This window comes from Macrotis lagotis, chromosome X (assembly GCF_037893015.1).
Source record: "Macrotis lagotis isolate mMagLag1 chromosome X, bilby.v1.9.chrom.fasta, whole genome shotgun sequence".
NCBI classification, from domain to species: Eukaryota; Metazoa; Chordata; class Mammalia; order Peramelemorphia; family Peramelidae; genus Macrotis; species Macrotis lagotis.
Window position 1 is genome coordinate 14,634,844 of NC_133666.1, and position 19,224 is coordinate 14,654,067.

The 19,224-nt window shown below is 39.7% G+C and overlaps 1 protein-coding gene across 1 annotated transcript; it reads right to left on the minus strand.

Annotated features, from left to right (window-relative positions):
* Window positions 1-8,056: 8,056 nt before the first annotated feature.
* Window positions 8,057-18,025, minus strand: LOC141498613 (uncharacterized). The gene is made up of 12 exons (XM_074201805.1): window positions 18,021-18,025; window positions 17,524-17,633; window positions 16,960-17,337; window positions 14,666-14,721; window positions 14,345-14,417; window positions 13,713-14,099; window positions 10,982-11,608; window positions 10,856-10,899; window positions 9,543-9,702; window positions 8,903-9,021; window positions 8,704-8,820; window positions 8,057-8,545 (listed from the first exon to the last, which is right to left on the minus strand). Exons 1-11 carry the CDS (start codon window positions 18,023-18,025, stop codon window positions 8,704-8,706), a joined length of 2,076 nt encoding a protein of 691 aa, XP_074057906.1. The 3' UTR covers window positions 8,057-8,545.
* Between the last annotated feature and the right edge of the window lie 1,199 nt (window positions 18,026-19,224).

Here is a 19,224-nt window from a genome sequence, read left to right on the forward strand (position 1 = left end):
TAAAACTAAGACCTGGTTTATGGAAAAGACCATAAAACCGAAAAACTTTTGGTTAATGTGATTTACAAAAGAAAGAAGATAACCAAATTACCAGTATCAAAAATGAAAAGGGTGAACTAACCACCAATGAGGAGGAAATTAAAGAGATAATTCAGAGCTACTTTTCCAAACTGTATTCCAATAAATTTAATAATTTGATTGAAGTAGATGAATATTTACAAAAATACAAACTGCCCAGATTAACAGAGGAGGAAAAAATTTCTTAAATAACCCCATTCCCGAAAAAGAAATTGAACAAACCATCAAAAACTCCCTTAAAAAAGTCTCCAGGTCCAGATGGATTTACAAGTGAATTCTACCAAGCATTTAAGGAACAATTACTTCCTATTCTGCATAAATTATTTAAAAATAGGAGAAGAAGGAGTTCTGCCAAACTCCTTTTATAACAACAACATGGTGCTGATACCTAAACCAGGAATAACCAAAACAGAAGAAAATTATAGACCAATCTCCCTAATGAATATTCATGAAAAAGTCTTAAATAAAATTTTTGCAATGACACTACAGCATGTTATTACCAGGATAATACATCATGATCAGGTTGGAGTTCTACCAGGCAGGCAAGGATAGTTCAACATTAAGAAAACACTCAACATAATTAAAAATATCAATAGCAAAACCAACAGAAATGATATGATTATCTCAATAGATGCTGAAAAAGCCTATGATAAAAATACAGCATCCATTCCTATTAAAACACCTGAAAGTTTAGGAATAAATGGAGTTTTCCTTAAAATAATAAATAGTATCTATCTAAAACCATCAAGAAATATTAAATGGTAAAAAAACAGAGCTTTTCCAATAAAATAAGGGGTGAAACAAAGATGCCCATCATCACCATTACTATTAGAAATGCTAGCAGTAGCAATAAGAGAAAAAAGAAATTGAAGGAATCAGAATTGGCAATGAGGAAGCAAAATTTTCATTCTTTGCAGATGATATGATGGTATACCTAGAGAACCAGAAAAAATCATGTAAAAAACTCTTTGAAACAACGAACAAATTCAGCAAAGTAGCAGGATTATAAAATAAACCCATTTCTATATATGAACAAAAAATCCCAAGAGCAGAGGATAGAAAGAGAAATTCCATTTAAAATAACTGCAGACAACAGTAAATATTTGGGAATCTACCTCCAAAGACAAAACCCCAAATCGTATGAGCACAATTATAAAGCACTCCTGACCCAAATAAAGTCAGATCTAAATAACTGCAAAAATGTCAAATGCTCATAGTTAGGTAAAGCTAATATAAAAAATGACAGTTCCTCCCAAATTAAATTACTTGTTCAGTGCCATACCCAAACTACCAAATATCTACTTTACTGAGCTAGAAAAAAGTGATAAAATTCATCTGGAGCAACAAAAAAGGCAAGAATAGCAAGGGAACTGATAAAAAATGTGAAGGAAGTTGACCTAGCTCTACCAGAACTAAAATTATACTACAAATCAGCAGTCATCAAAACTGCCTGCTACTGGTTAAGAAATAGGGTAATGGCTCAGTGGATTAGGAGAGGTTCAAGAGAAACTCCAGTAAATGACTACAGCCATCTACTATTTGACAAACCCAAAGACATCAACCTCTGGGATAAGAACTCACCATTTGACAAAAATTGTTGGGAAAACTGGAAAATAGTACGACAAAATCTAGGCATACATCCACATCTCACACCCTACACCAAAATAAAGTCAAAATGGATACAAGATTTAGACATAAAGAGCAATATCATATGTAAATTAAAAGGCCAAATACACTCATCTATCTGATCCATGGAAAAGGGATAAATTTGTGATCAAAGAAGTAATAGAGCCCATTATAAACTGCAAAATCAATGATTTTCACTATATTAAATTAAAACGGGTTTGCACTTACAAAATCAATGCTGCCAAAATTAAAAGGAAAGCATAAAACTAGGAAACAATCTTCATAACCAGGAGTTCTGATAAAGGTCTCAATTTCTAAAATATGCAGAGAATTTCATCAAATTTATAACATTACAAGTCATTCCCCAACTGAAAAATGGTCAAAGGAGATGAACAGTTTTCAAATGAAGAAAATAAAGCTATATATAATCATATGAAAAAATGCTGCAAATATATATTGATTAGAGAAATGCAAATTAAAACAACATGAGGTATCATCTCACACCTATTAGATTAGCCAATATGAGTAAAAGGGAAGATAATCAATGTTGGAGAGTTTGTGGGATGATTGGGATATTAATGCATTGCTGGTGGAGTTGTGAATGGATCCAACCTTTCTGGAGAGTAATATGGAACTATGCCCAAAATTAAATAAAACTTTGACCCAGCAATTCCAATTCTAGGGTTATGTATAAAAGAATTTATAAAAAAATGTGGAAAGTCCTACATCTTCCAAAATATTCATAGCAGCTTTTTTGTAGTGGCAAAGAATTGGAAATTGAGGGGATGCCCACCAATGGGGAAATAGCTAAAGAAGTTATGGTACATGAATACTATGGAATATTATTGTTCTATAAGGAAACATAAATGGTTGGACTTCAGAGAAGCATGGAATGACTGATGGGATCTGATGCTGAGTGAAGGGAGTAGAGTCAGGAAAACAATTTATACATCAACAACATTATGAGATGAACAACCTTAATGGAAGCACCTCCTCCTGACAGTCCAGAGAGCTAAGACAACTCTATTAGATTAGTTATGGACTATATTATCCCCAACCAGAGGAAGAAAAACAAAACAAAACAAAATACACAGAAAAAAATACCCCTACAGAATTTGATGAACTTTATAAAAATTATCTCTTATTTTCTCTTTCCTTTAATCCTAATTTCTCATGCCTAAAATTACTAATTTGTAAATATGTTTATCAAAACATGTATGTAAAATGCTAAGCTGACTGTTCCCTACTGAGAAGTGGGGGGTGGGATGGGAGGGTGCAGGGAAATTTTGTAACTTGGAAATACACATGTGCATATAGATGAAAATAAATAAATTTATTTTAAAAACAAAATGAAATAGATAATTTCAATTACAATTTCAATTAAAAAGGTTTTGTAAAAAATAAAACAAATGTAACCAAGATGAGAAGGAAATCAGAAAATTGAGGAAAACCTTTTATAGACAGTTTATCACAAAAAAGTTTCACATCTAACAAATATGAAGAACTTTGTCAAATCTGTAAGAATGAGTCAGTCACCAATTGATAAGTAGTCAAACAATATGAAGAGGCAGTTTCTCAAAGAAGAAACAGTCATTTATAGATAAATGAAAAAAATGTTCTCAATCATTATTGATTAGAAAAATGTAAATTAAAATAAACCTTGAGATATCATTTTGGAGATCTTCCAGATTGTCTAAAATGATAGAAAGAGAAAAGAACATTGGAATACTAATTCAGGGTTGGTGGAATTGTGAATTGATCCAAACATTGTGGAGAGCAATTTGGAATTACACCCACCCAAAAAGTTATTAAACTACCCATACACTTTGACTTAGCGATACAAACTATTTAACCCATTTCTGTAGATAATTATGGGAAAAGGAAAAGAGCCTACATCTGCTTAAGCATTTATAACAATTCTCTTTGTGGTGGCAAAAGATCTGAGAAATTGGAGATTTGCTGGACAAGTTGTAGCATAAATTCTGGTGAAATATTACTTTACTATAGGAAATGATGAGCTCAGTGGTTTTAGGAAAACATGGAAAGACATACAAAAGAAGAAAGCTTGAAATGAACAGAACCAAGGGAACAATGCATATAGTAATTTAAATTCTGTTTTAATATTGACATTTAATAAAGTTTATTTTGATTATACGAATTCCCAAAGTAATTTAAGAGAACAAATGAAGAAAGATGTTCTCTACACCCAGAAAAAGAACTGATAAATTAAAGCTTATATAAAATAATTTTACACACACAGATATACATACACATACACACGCACATATATATGCATGTATATACATTTCTATATAAATATATACTAGCCTATATTTCTATAGGCATCTCTAAAGTGGAGACAGTAGGGAAGAATAAAAGGAATTTTACATTAAAATTTTATTATATACTTGAAAAGAATAGCAAGCTGTGCATAGTAGATTTATACTTTAATGGACAATATTTTATTGCACTACATTATGAAAATGCTTGTTTCAATCCAAATATCTAAAATGAAATTTAACAATGAAAAAAACTGTTTAAAGATGATCGAGTTTGGTAGGGAGAAGAGATGTAATCATCATTAGAATCATCTTTGTCCTTCTATTGTCACTCTTGATCAGTTTTCCAGGTAACATCAGTAGTTTTTGCTAAGACATTCTTTATATTTTCATGTATTTAAAAATAATTTCCTTTCTTTATGTTTTGTGTTGGTTCAGGTAGTTGCTATCATCTTATTTAGACCATACTAATTTCTAGAGAAATTAGGGAAGTTGTACCATGAAAAGAGTCAAAAAGACTTGAGTTCAAATCTGCCCTCCAACACTTACTAATTGTGTCATCCTAGGCAAGTCACTTAAGCTTGTGTGTCTCAGTTTCCTCATCTATAAAATGAGCTAAAAGGAGACTAATGACAAGAGTATCAAAAATGAATACAAGAAGGGTGGCTAGATTGTTCAGTGGATAGAGCACTGGCCTTGGAGTCAGGAGTACCTGAGTTCGAATCTGGCCTCAGACAGTTAATAATTACCTAGCCGTGTTGCCTTAAGCAAGCCACTTAACCTCATTGCTTTGCAAAAAAATAAAAAAAAAATGAATACAAGAAATTTATTAACCCATGAAATAATCTACAGGTATGAATCTGTCTACATTTTAGAATTGATTTCTACCTTTCTTCTAGTGACACTAGAGACCTGCCACCCTTTTGGAAGATACTTTTAATTTTGTGAAGTTTTTAAAAGATTGCTATGAAAATGTATTGTTGTATTATGTTTTCCCATAATCAGCACCATTGTCTTCTGGTCCAGAAGCTGCATTATTGCAATGTAATTATTGCAAAGTCAGGAATAATAAAAAGAAAAAAGGAAGGAAGGATGTAAGGAAAGAAGGAAAAAGAAGGAAGGGAGGAAGGAAGGAAGGAAGGAAGGAAGGAAGGAAGGAAGGAAGGAAGGAAGGAAGGAAGGAAGGAAGACTATAGAGTGAAAAACAGAAGATGATTAAATCTAAACTCAGAATTTATCAGTGCATTATCTGAAGCTGGGTAGCATGCTTCATGATGATTACTCTAGAACTGTAGTTAGTTATTGTATTGATGACAGATTTGAAGGCTTCCAAAATTGATTATCTTGCTGTTATTCTATAAAGTGTTCTTCTGAATCTTCTCACTTCATTGTGGATCAGTTCATACAAGTTTTTCCATGTTTGCGTTCTAGATTATTTTTTAAAATAAGAACATTTATGAATAGATATATATATATGTGTGTGTGTGTGTGTGTGTGTATGTATATGTAAATATGTATGTATACGTGTATGTATATGTGTGTGTGTGTGTATATATGTGTATGCATATGCAGCTTTCCTGGGGGAGAGAAGGGAAAAATGAAAGAAAAAGTACATAACAAAGAAAGGCAAAGAAAACACTTGAAAATTTTGAATGCAATAAGTAGTATTTATTATATAGGTTTTCTTGAAATGAAAATTCATTTATTTATATTTTGAATCTTCTATGTTCTGCAGTGCATGTGACTGTTTTTATTGTCTTTTCATGTTTTTTATTTAAGTATAACATAAAAAAGAACTATAAAAATAAAAAATAAATAAAAACAAGAACAAGGAGGTTTTCTAAATTATGAAACCTAAAATGTGATGATTTTTATCATTCTTATTATGTGGTAAATTATTTTCATGAGTTTCTTAATATTTAAGCATCAGTCATAAACATTGGAAGAAAAGTGTGAAAACTGAGACACTGATGCCCTGTTGTAAACTGATTTAGCCCAAAGAGTTAAAAAAATATATATACCCTTTAACCAACCAATATTACTAAGTTTTTATCTCAAGAGATTAAAAACCAAAAAAGGAAAAGAACCTATATGCACAAAAATGTTTATAGCAACTCCTTTCTGAAGGCAAAGAATTGGAGATTGAAGCAATGCCCATCAATTGTCAAATCACTGAACAAAGTGTTCTATATTATTGTGATGGAATACTTTTGTACTATTAGAAATGATGAGCAAGATGTTCTCAAAAAAATATGGAAAGACTTACATGAACATATAACAAACAACATTGTGAGATGAACAACCTTGATGGAAGCAACCCCTCTCAGCAGTCCAGAGAGCTAGGGCAACTAAATTAGTCTGGCTAGGGACTATATTATCCCCATTCAGAGGGAGAAAAATAAAATAGAACACATACACACAAAAGACAGCCCTTCCAAGATGGTGGAGAGAAGACAGGCACAGTTCTAAAGTCTCCTGATCTTTCCCCCATCTATGATATGAAACAAACCTCTTAAAAGAAATCCGACCCACAAAACCCAGAAAGAAAAGCCAGGAGAAAGAACATCTACCTCAGGATTTGTCTCCCCCAGAAGCAATGGCCGAATTCAGGTGGGTGAGTCTGGGCGCAGAGGGCAGATCAGACCTGCGTCAACGAGATTAACAGCTGAATTGGAGCCGGGAGTCTGAGGGCCCGAGAGCTGGACCTGCTGGATCAGCAGTGGGGCTAGACAGCAAGGGCTTGAGTCAGCTAGGGAGCAGAGGCACTGGTGTCGGTGTTGTCCCCCAGGAGCTTGGGGACAGGGCTGGGGGAGAGTTCCAGTGCAGCAGAGCTGCAGACACCATCCCTCGGCTCCTCTGGTCTGTGGAACTCTGAGTCCAGGCCTCCATTCCAGCTCAGACCTCTTGCTGAACAAACAACTGCAGGCTACTTCTGCCTCAGGCCCAGGTGTGTGAGCAGAAAAAGCAGCCCAGCTGAGAAATGACCTCAGGCCAGGGTAAAGAGCACCACTGATTGAAGGCAAAAGAATTCAATAGCTCCAAATCCTCCCTTCAAGCAAAGGGAGAAGGCCTCAATCAAGGTCACTGACACTCCAGAGAAAGCACCCAACACCTCCTACTGGCCAGCCAGAGAAACTGCACTCAGTGAGTAAAGCCTTTAGGGATCCCAAGCCCCTGGGAACCAGCCCCTCCCCAACTCAAGGTCTTAGCAAAATGAAGAAAGGTCAGCAAAACCTGGGAGAACTTAAGGAATAGCCTGGTTTCTCTCCACCATCTTGACTCTATTGCTCCCTATTTCTTTCCTCCTTTTGTATTTAAGTTTAAAATAAAAAGTTACCAAAAAACCCCACAGGTCCCACTAGTGAGGGTAATTTAAGGGAAACTGACACCTAGAGAAGTTAAAGAATTGGTGTGAAATCACTCATAGTCTCTGAGGTATAGAACTGACAAAGGCCTTAAGGAGCTTTAGAATACAAATCCCTCTAATAACTATAGGGGAAACTGAGGCCTGGGGAGCTGACACCACCTGTGTGAGATTACAAACGTTCTCAGGTATAGAACAAACAAGGCCTTTAAATGATATTGAGTCTAAGATATAACACTCCCTGCCACCATCATCCCTCCCCACTGACTTCTCAGTGACTGTGGGAAAAATCAAAGCTTAGGAAACTGAAGAGACTTGTGTGAGCTCACCCACGGGCTCTTACGTTTAGAACTAAAAAGGATTTCAGAGGTTTGAGAGGACAAGTCCCTCTAAAGACTATTGTAAACCAAATCCAAGTAGGTAGAAGAGACCTGGGTGAAATCTACCTCAGGGTCCCAGGACTATAGCTCACAAAGCCTCATGAAGATAAAGAGTGTAATACATATCCCTTTCTGTGACTAGTGAAAACTGAGGCTTAGGGAGTTGAAGGGACCTGTGTGAGATCACCAACAGGATCTTAGGCCTAGAGATGACAAATCGTTAAAAACATTTAAACTAAAAATCGCTATATTGTAAAACAAAGAAATAAGCAGAAAAAAAACATGTTCAACTTTGAAAACATTGAGTAATCTTTATTATATAAGTTTCCGGCAATGCAATTTTTTCTTTCTTATTAAATTCTTTCATATGGTATCTTACTACATGGCAAAGTTGATGTTTCTCTTTTATCCCGCTGAATTTATGTAAACATAATAAAAAATAAATAAAACCTTTTGCCAAAAAAACAAAACAAAAAAGAAAAGCAACCCAACACATCTCGCATGACTTTAAAGGAAAATAAGCCCCAGAGTACTTCATGGACTTGTGCGAACTTACCCACAGTTTATTAGGGACTTAGCTGATAAAGATTTCAGAGGTTTAAGAAAACGAGTCCCTCTAAATGATCATGGGGGGAAACCAAGACAAAGCAGGTAGTTCCAATTCTGGGTCCACTTCAAACTGGGCTAAATGTTCTGTAAAAGAATCCTTATTCTGGCTCCAGATTTTATCAGTTTATCACCAAGGTTAAAGCTTCTGCCACCAAACTAGCCAGACTTCCTCCCAGTCCCACTGTGGTATACTCTGCTTCTGCCTCCACCTGTGAAAAATAGTGGGAGAAGAGAAGTCATCATTCACTGAAGCCCAGAAAGCCTCTCTATCCCCACTGACTCTCCTTAAGGGCTTCCACATTTCTAGAGGATCCTTTCTTCACACTTTGCAGAACTCTCTGCCTTTCCTCCCAACTCCTCTCCATACCTAGAGTTCTTCTTCACTGAGTCTGGGTTGTTCCACACTCTGGCCAGGCCTCTCACTGGTCTCCTCCTTTGACTGGGCTGCTAGTTCTGCAACCTCCTCTGGGGTCTTCACTACATTCTGGGGATAAGAAAGATACTGATGAGCTCATAGTGTGGCCTCACCCTTCTGAGCTAATGCCTATCCCTCTTCCACATCTTACCTCAATTTCCACTGGCTTCTCATCTTCTTCCTTGATGGCTGCTTGTTTCTGAGGCTGACCTATGCCACATTTCTTGGGGGACAGGGATGACTTCTTGGCAACTAGAGGCAATTTCTCACCTTGGAGTTTAGTTTGGGTCACATCAGTACAGTCAGGCATACCTCCTGCCCCTACCCTCTGACTTCTGGTAGCTTGGGGGGCAAGTATCTTAGGTGTCAGAGAATTAGGAGGACTCTAGACTGGCTTTGGGTAACTGACAAGTTTTGCCCAACCCAACTCTCTGACTTTGGAGAGCCCTGGGTGGCCACACAAGGCTTTCAGATCTCTTTTTTGTAATGGAAAGAGGGTGCTAAGGAAGGACTGGTATAACTTGAGTAGGCCTATCAGTTCTAGTGGCCCCCCCATTTCTGCCTGTGATCAGTCTAAGGGTGGGGTTCAGTCATAATGTGCATTTTGCTAAGGATGGTAGGGTAGAACTCAGAGGTCAAGGGGCCAGTTGGTGCCAATGAGGGACTGAAAGGTTCCTGTGTCTGCCTTTGAAAAGAAGACTCTAATTTGTCTCTAGGATCCTGAGGGAGGCAAGGGTCAATACTTGGATACCAGAGAATCCCCTTCTTCCTTACTCTTCCCCTCTCCATACCCTTTTCTTTTTCCAAGATAGGTGATTCCTGGGAAGCTGGAGCGGAAGAAGAGTGCGGCAGATTGGACCCGGTCATTCTGGAAGTCTGAGGAGAGACTGAGGTTTCGGGGACTGGAACTTTTGATGCTACACGACGAACACCTGAGGAACGCTTGTACTTCTGCAGATACAATGGATAGTGATCAAGGAAAAGATGGGATTAATATAATCAAATTTGTACTCTGATCATTTACATTTATTCCTTTGTATTATTTTCCCCATCAAACTGACAATTCTTCAAAGGAGAGACAATTCTTCAAAAATTTTCAGACAGAAGGACCCCACCTTCATCCTGACTGCCAGCAACAACTACTGACTACTTGTGTGTCAGCACTACCAAATAATTGCCCAATTTCTGGACTAGCCTTCATAGCTGTTTAGGAAGTCAACTTCAGTGGCTAAGACTAGATATCCCCACTACAACTCCAAACTGCCATCCCACCACCACAAGACAGGTAAGCCAGCCCAGCTGAAGCAATCTCCAAGGTACCCCTTGAGGGACAATTAGGAGGTAGCATGTGCCAGGCAAGTCAAACCATCACTATTTTGGCTGACACCTCCCCTCAGACCCTGCTGGAGACAGCTTTGAATCTCTGAACCCAAGTGCCTCAGGAACAGCAATGCTTCCAGTCGAGTGGCAAATGGATCCACATCAGGAGCCACTATTTAATCAGTGGAAATGACACTGTAGAAGAGGCATGACCATCTGTCTTGGCTCCTGTGCCCTGAAGTTCATGGGACCTTGCCACTGACTTTCAGCTGAAACCTTCCATATATTGCTCATGTCCTCATCAGAATTAGAGTTCCTGAAGAGCAGGACCTGCCTTACTTTTTTCTTTGTAGCCCTAGCTTAGCACAGTACTTTGCAGATAGTAGGCACTGAAGAAATACTTTACAGATTCATTCCTTCTTCTGGACCTTTCTATGTTCCACCCCAACAATATTCAGCAAAAAATAATAAGAAAAGAAGCAGTACTGAGGACAAGCATAGGCAGGGAGAGAAATCAAAGTTCAAGTAACTTCCTGAAAAAGATTGCGATAAACAGATAGTCATAAATAATGACACTGTGACAAAGAGGTAACACACTGGATGATAAGGCACAACAGAAGAGGGTAGAAGAATGTGAATGTCAGAATTGACAATGAAAAGTATTTTGGAACGGGGAAAGGACTATTCAGAGCATCAGGATGGGTGGAGTTGAATAAATGATTTTATAGAAATGAGTGGAAAATAAGAAAACAAGAGGTAGGGAGCAAAGAGGAGGTGTTCTTACCATGTGCATATTCTTAAGAAACAGAATTAGTTTATCACGCAGATCTGGGCAAAAAGAGAAAATCAGTTGGGATGGGTTCTTAGCAACTGTACAGGGTTTGAAGTAAAAATTTTCTATGTCACTTACCTCTCTGATATTTGCTTTCTCTGATCTTTTGGTAGTGTGAGAGAGATTTCTGCTGTTTGCTTTCATCAATGTTAGATTTTGGTGCTGGACCTGGACTCTGGACCACTTGACCATAATCTTCTGACATCTGTCCCTCTGTCTCTTGTTGCACAATTTCTCTGACTACCTTCACTTCTACCACTTCACTCCTGGCTTCTCCTACTGGAGTTGAACTCTCAAATATGTCTTTCTCAGGGGTTTGCCTCTCCATTTCCTTCTCTGGTGTCTTTGGTTCTTCACAGCTTTTTCTGTCTCTTTCTTTCATAATATTCTCCTTCCCTGTATCTGCTGTACTTCCTTCTGGTATGTCTGTGTGTACTACTGAACTCATTCTTTTTTTCTTGGGTATCTCTGGCTTATTTTCAAATAGCTTTCTTTTCAGGGATCCCTGTTCCGATTTTCTCTCTGGTGTTATGCTAGGTATCCCCATTTCTATCACCTGGGTTTCCTTGTCACTCTCCATAGGCTGTTCCTGGATATCCGTATTTGAATTTTCTGTGTCTTGACTCCTTAAGGGCTCTGTTTTTTCTGCACTCCCAGGCTGTAGATATGAGGCTGTCCTAGGTGGGGAAGGGTGAGCTCCATGGGCTGCAATGTAAGAGTAGTAAATGGGCTGAGTTCCTGATGTATCTGACTGCTCTGAGCAGAGTGATCATGTGAGCAAGATTTCCCATGACTGATCTGGACCATCCCAGGGGGAGTAAAGGAAGAAAAAGAGACTGAGAAAGTTATAGACTAAAAAGATAAAGAAGTTTTATAGATTGCTGAGTCAAACAAGAGATAAAAAGTGGTGGGGAGGGGGGGGAATAAATGGCTGTAGATTTGGGGAGGCCCAGATAGATGGGGACTGGAGGCTATGAATGTAGGTTTAACTTAGGGTGAACAGGAGAATCTGCATGAGTTCCTTTTTCAGATAATTCCTACTCATTGTCCAAGGAAAGAGGAGAGTTTTAGCATCTACTCTGGATCTAAGCTTCTACCACAATAGCCCACTACCCACCCTGGGGCACTTCTCCTTCCAAGTTTCATTTTCCCTTAGGGACACGGTAACAGAGCTCTTATTCCCATTAGGGACTCAGGTGTCTCTCACTGCAGGGTGGGTCTCATCTACAAAACACTGAGTATCTTGTAAATCCTAGTTGGAAGTATCTGAAAAGTAATTGAAAAAGACATCTGACTCAGAACCAGCCACTCAGTTCACTCCTCCTGTTATTATAAAAGGATGGGCATTGAAAGGAAATACTAAACTCACCATCACTCTTGTTCTGGCAGTCTTTAGTACTTTCCACATCTGGATCACAGTCCCTTTCCATATAATTCTGGGTTCCTTCCCAAAGTATTTGGGCTGACTTCTCTAGAGTGCTTGTTTCAATGACCATACCTACTGAGCTGAAGTTTGGGGAAGGATATAGGCCCTGCTCCAGTTTTGTTATAGGTATCCTACCCTGGGTCCTAACTTTATTAGTGGTCCTTTCCACTTAATCACCAGTTGCAGTCTACTTTACCCCACGATCCTCTTCACCTGGAAGTTGGCTCTTCTGACATGTCAGTGATCCATTGTTATCTACATCTGTATTACTGTTCCCATCTCTACTAATGGGGTGCTGATCCTTTTCAATATGTATCATAGAGAATTCTGTTGGGGCCCCCTTCTTTTTTATATCTTAGTATTTGCCTCACCTCTGTGTACTTGATCTTCCCCCAGGTGGAATATAGGCAATACTCCTGGGATAGAATCTTCTTCTGTAATACACAGTGCCCCATATCAGGCCGGCACATTTCCAAGTGAATGTTAGCCCATCTCACTGAAACACTCTCCTTTCTCAAATCTGTTCCTCTATCTTCCAAGCAAGAAGACCAAGTCCCTGACAAAAGTGCCACAACTAAGGTCCTTTGGAGATTGCCCTCATCAATGTAACTTTTGGCTTTGATGACTGATGTTTGTCCTTCCCTCTTGAGGAAGATGACAACAGGGAGTTGATGCCATGGCATGCAAGTGAAGTGAATTTAAGTGAGAAGACAGTTGTGCAAAATAATCAGTCTCACTTTGTCCTCCAGAGTCATCTGGGTTCAGTTGCCAGACAGGGTTCAGGAGGACTGGAGATGGCCATGAATGTAGGGGGAGACCTTGTTCTTTTCAAGCTAGGTCTTTCTAAGGTCACAATATGACTGAAGCAATGCCCATTTCAGTAACCAATGTTAGATAAGATAGAGTTGAGGAAAAGAGGGAAGAATGACCATTTCCTCCTGCCACCACCTCACCAAAAAAATTTAAGCTGGGAGGATAAGGACCTCAAGATTTCTGAGTGAGGTGACAGGTGAGAAACAAAAGAAGCAAGAAGAACTTCTTTTGCATAGTCAAAAAAATAATCTCAATCTGGTGGGTGAAGGCTTTGAGGGTTTCTAATCAAAACAGAACACATGACTATTTACATTCACTCCAAACCAATCAGGACATCCAAAAATTACCAAGTGGATTAGCCTGAGACCTACAGGGGAGTCAGAGTGCTATGAAGCCGGTAAACCCCCCAAAATCCTATCAGACCTTTTGGCAGAACAACCACAAGGACAGGAAGAAAAGAAGAGAGAGAGAGAGAGAGAGAGAGAAAGGAAGGAAGGAAGAAATATGGGAAGAATAAACTTTGTAATATTTATATTTCCCAGGCTCTTCTAATGAATAACTCAAATTTACCTCCTTCCTTCTGTGAGTCTTCTGCCAATAAAGTTTCCTGTAACTGGCTTCCGCCTGTGCTGGGAAGCCCGAGTGTCTCTTCACTTCGTAGAGCCCTCGGAGATCCAAGATATAGGGGGGATCCCAGACTACGGTACTGGCAAAGCAACTTAGAAAAGATTACCAAGTCTTTGTCTTTCAATTCTTGGTTCACCCAGCGATTTAGGTGCCTGAAAGGTTTCAAAAGATGTGTACCATTGAGGCTACCACAATCTCGAAGGATAGGTGACCTGGTTTCAGGTGGAATCTCAATTACTGCATGTAGTTCAGAGATGAATGGAAAAGGCAGAGACACAGTGCAGTCTGTTCTTCGGCCAATGATATTTAACCCAGTGTATAGTATGAAATCTGGAGACAAAAATTCAATGAGTTATTACTTCTAAACACAGATATCTGCTCCAGTCCTCTTCTTCACTGAATTTTCTCTTTGGTTTCCCTCGTGCATTTATATTTTCTCTAAAGAAATTCTATAGGATTTTCTATAGAAAACATTGAGGATCCCCAATGTATTGGGGGTGAGGTCAAAAAGGTACCATAAAATCCTAACCCGTGTTACCCACTCCCTTGTTCTTTGGTATGTAATACTCACTGACCTTTCTTTGGAGCGTGGACACTGCTGAACAGGCGTAGCTTTCCTGCAGGCTTCACGTCTGTTAGCTCCGTGACCTGGGGTGGGGAAAAGCAGGGGAACACACAATATCACCACCAACAACTGTGTCAGAAATAGAGTCATCTGGCATCAGATAGGAGTTGTGAAGAGGGGATGGGGGCAATGTAGCCTTTGGACAAAGGGATCAAACAAGAACTTAAGAAGAGCCTAGAACAAGGCTTCCTCCATTGGGTGATATAGGTCAAGGAAAGGGAGGAGAGATCCATGGAGGGGGTGGGAATACAATGTTGGCTATTTCACTTACACTAGTTGGGACCTTGATTGAGGCACTCAACTCCTCTGTGTCTGAAATTTTCTCTTCTGTAAAAAACAAGAGTCTTGAGAGAAGATCAAGTTTTACTATTCCTTCCATCTCTTAAAAAAGTGAGACAACCCAATTCTGAGAATCTTTTTTTTACCCCTCCCCTCCATCAGTGGGGAAAAATGAAAGGATGAGGTGGGGGATTGAGGGTGGTAGTGGACCCTAGTCCTCAACACTTGCTTCCCTGTGTAACATCATCAGCCTGGATATGGTCTCTAAGGCAACTGACTCATAGTAGAAGAAAGTCTCCTGTCCTCCCACTCACAGGACTGCCTTTAATTATACACCCAATCCACAGAGCAGCCATGGACCAACTGTCGAGACTCCCTACAATCCTCTAGCAAGAACCTTGACCTTCATCCCTCAGTCAATTATATAAGGGTGCCCGGAATTGCAAGATGCAAACCCTCAAAAAGCTCCCACCTTGACTTTTCCAACACTGAAATAAGGGGATCTAAATGGTGCTGCGACTAAGGTCTGTTAGATATTGCCTTCATCATTCCCAACTGTATTACTGATGTCTGATATATGTCCTTCCCTCTTGAAGAAGACCATGACAACAGAGGTGATGACATGACTTACAAGTGAAGTGAATTTCCTCTAGACATATGGGTCTAGTGACCAAATATTTTTCCAGATGACTAGAAATGGCCCTGTTTGCATTAGGAGACCTTGGTATTTCCAAGTTAGGTCTTTCCCAGGTCAAGTATAACTTAGGTAATGTTTATAAGAAGAGAGAGATGAGCAAAAAGGTCCAAGAATGACCACTTCCCCCAGACCATGTCAAAAAAAAATTAAGGTGGGGAGTAAGCACCTTAGGATTTCTCAGTGATTAAGACAGGTAGTATACAAAAGAAGCAAGAATAGGCTCTTTTGCATAGTTAGAAAAATCAGTCTGGTAGGGGAAGAACTTCAGGGTTCCTGGCCAAAATTTTAAAAAATGACTATATTCACTCTGAATCAAACAGGCCAAAATAAAATGACCAGTGGGCTTAACTTGAGATCCAATATTAGCCATTCAAGGGAAGCCAGAGTGATTTGTGACCTGTATACAAAATAAATCTTTTTTTTTTTAGTTTTTTGCTAGGCAAATGGGCTTAAGTGGCTTGCACAAAGCCAGGTAATTATTAAGTGACTGAGGCTGGATTTGAACTCAGGTACTCCTGACTCCAGGGCCGGTGCTCTATCCACTGCCACCTAGCTACCCCTACAAAAGAAATTTTAACAGGCCTTTGAGCAAAGCAATTACAAATAAAAGAAGAAAAGAAATTAAGAGAGGGAGAGAGACAGAGATAGAGACTGAAAGAAACAGAAAAACAGAGAGGATGAGAGGAAGGAAGAATCAAATAAACAGAACAAAGTAGAAAAAAAAAGAAAAAATCTGAAGAGAATAAACTTTGTAATTTCATATTCCATAGACTTTTTATTCCTATCAACCTTATTTCTGATACTTCAAAGTTACCTTCTTTTTTTAAGTCTTCATCCAATAAAATCCCCTGGAATTGGGGTGCCCCTATCCTGAGAAAACTGGGTGTCTCTTCCAAAATTTGATCTCCTTGTGGGCCAGGAAGTAGGGGGGTATCCAGACAGTGATACTGGCAATGCAGTTCAGCAAAGAGTACCATGTCTTGGTGCCTCAACTGGTGATCCACCTGAGGGCTTAGGTGTCTGAGAGATCTCAGAAGGTGTGTACCATTGAGGCTACCACAATCTCGAAGGACAGCTGCTGTGCTTTGGGCTGGAATCTCAATTATTGCATGTTGTTTAGAAATGAATGGAAATAGGGGCAGCTAGGTGACGCAGTGGATAGGGCAGCAGCTCTGGAGTCAGGAGTACCTGGGTTCAAATCTGGTCTAAGACACTTAATAACTACCTAGCTGTGTGGCCTTGGGCAATCCACTTAACCCCATTTGCCTTGCAAAAACCTAAAAAAAAAAGAAATGAATGGAAAAGTCAGAGCCACAGTACAGCCAAGGGAGAGACAGAGAGGCAGAAACAGACAGAGAAACAGAAACAGACAGAAAGTGAAAAAGGTACAGAGAGAGAAAGCAAGAAAGGGAGGGAGTGAGGGAGGGAGAGAGAGAGAGAGAGAGAGAGAGAGAGAGAGAGAGAGAGAACAAAAAGAATGAAGAAAGAAAAGAAAAAAGAAAATCCAATGAAGAAAAAATTAACTTTGTAATTTTATATTCAATAGACTCATATTCCATTCCACCATATCACTGATACCTCAAATTTACCTGCTTGCTCTGAGTATTCATCCAGTGAAGTCTCCCAGATCTGTGGTCCTTCCATATTGCGAAGCCTGGGTATCTCTTCCAAAATTAAATTCCCCTGGTGGCCAGGAGGTGTCACTAGATGATGATACTGGAAACGTAGATCCGCAAAGATCACCATATCTTGGTGCCTCAATTGGTGGCCCACTTGAGGTTCAAGGCGCCTGAGAGGTCTTAGAAGGTATGTACCATTGAGGCTACTACAATCTCGAAGGACAGCTGCCGTGCTTTGGGGTGGAATCTCAATTATTGCATGTTGTTTAGAGATGAATGGAAAAGTCAGAGCCACAGTACAGCCAGAACTTCGCCCAACTACATTCCTCCCGTAGTACAGCAGGAAATCTAGGGATAAAAATTCCATCAAGTATTACTACTAAAGCCAGAGATCTGCCATTGTATTAGATTCTTTGAAAGGAAACATTGAGAATTTGCAATGTATTGGGGATGAAAGCAAAAATTCATAAAACTAAGACTTCTCCCTGCCTTGATCACCCCTCCCCTTCCTTTTAGTACCCACAACATACTGACCTTTCTCAGGACTTTGGTCACTGCTGAACAAGTGCAGTCTCCCTACAGGTTTCAATCCTGAGGTCCTGATGAACTGAGGTAGGGGAAGGTAAGGAGAACACACAACATCACTATCACCAGTTGATCAGACATGGAATCATCTAGCATAAGAAAGAAGTTGGCGGGGGGGCGGCTAGGCTGCACAGTGTATAGAGCACTGGCCCTGGAGTCAGGAGTACCTGAGTTCAAATCTGGCCTCAGACACTTAATAATTACTTAGTTGTCTGGCCTTGGGCAAGCCACTTAACCCTATTGCCTTGCAAAAACTAAAGGAAAAAATAGTTGAGAAGAAGGGTCAGGAGGGGCAATGGGGTCTTTGGTGGGGAAAAGAGATCAGGCAAGAGCTTAGGAAGAGCCTGGAGCAAGGTTTTCCTCATTGGGAGATCTGGGACAAAGCAAAGAAGGAGAGACCTGTGGAAGGATAGGGGATGGAACCCGATCTTGGATCTGTCACTTACAACATCACGGACCTCGTTTAAGTTATCCAACTCATATGGGTCTGAAATTTCCTTCCCTGTAAAAAAAAGTGAACACCAACTTTAACAACTCTTAAAGTGTGAGTGGGAAGCCAAATCATGAGAGTCTCATCTCAGGAGTCACATACAGGGAGAGGATGTGGCCCAGGTGTGTGCAACCGAGTCCAACAATTCATCCTCATCCTGCATGTGGTCTCTGGGATTAGCTTCCAAGTTAATAATAATCTCCATTCCTGTGGTCCACAGGAATACTTGTCTCAGGACCCCAATTCACAGGGTCTCCCGGGAGGGACCCAAACAGTTGCAATTATTTGAGATCTTTGAGCAAGGTGCTTGGATCTCAACCTCTGGTCTTCAAGCCATTAGACAAGGGCACCAGGAATCCCAGGAAGCAAACCTGCAATGAGCTGCCACCTTGAAGACAAGCTACCCTAATGGCACTGCCACCAATAAGGTCCTTTGAGACTGCCATCATTATTCACATCTATCAGTGATGACTAATAGTCTTCCCTCAAGATAAAAATCATGACATTAGGGCAGTGATGCTATGTCTCACAAGTGAAGTGGATTTAAGTGAAAGGGATGTTGTACAAAGTCATCAGCCTCACTTTGTCTTCCAGAGCCATCTGAGTCCAGTGACTAGAGAGGATTCAGGATGACTGGACATCATTTGATCAGTTGGGATGGGGGGGACAGAAAAAGACAGAGAAACAGAAACAGAGACAGAAAGTGAAAGGGGTACAGAGAGAAACAGAGAGAAAGTGAGAAAGGGACAGAGAGAGAGAACAAAAAGAATGAAGAAGGAAACAAAGAAAGTAAAGAAAAAAAGAAAATCCAATGAAGAAAAAATAAAATTTGTAATTATATATTCAACAGACTCATCTTCCAATCCACCGTATCACTGATACCTCAAGTTTACCTGCTTGCTCTGAGTGTTCAGCCAATGAAGTCCACTGGAACGGTGGTCCTCCCATATTGGGAAACCTGGGTGTCTCTTCCAAAATTAAATGCCCCTGGTGGTCAGGAGGTATCACTAGATGATGATACTGGAAACGTAGACCAGCAAAGAGTACCGTGTCTTGGTGCTTCAATTCATGGCCCACTTGAGGTTCAAGGCGCCTGTGAGGTCTTAGAAGGTATGTTCCATTGAGGCTACTACAATCTCGAAGGACAGCTGCCATGCTTT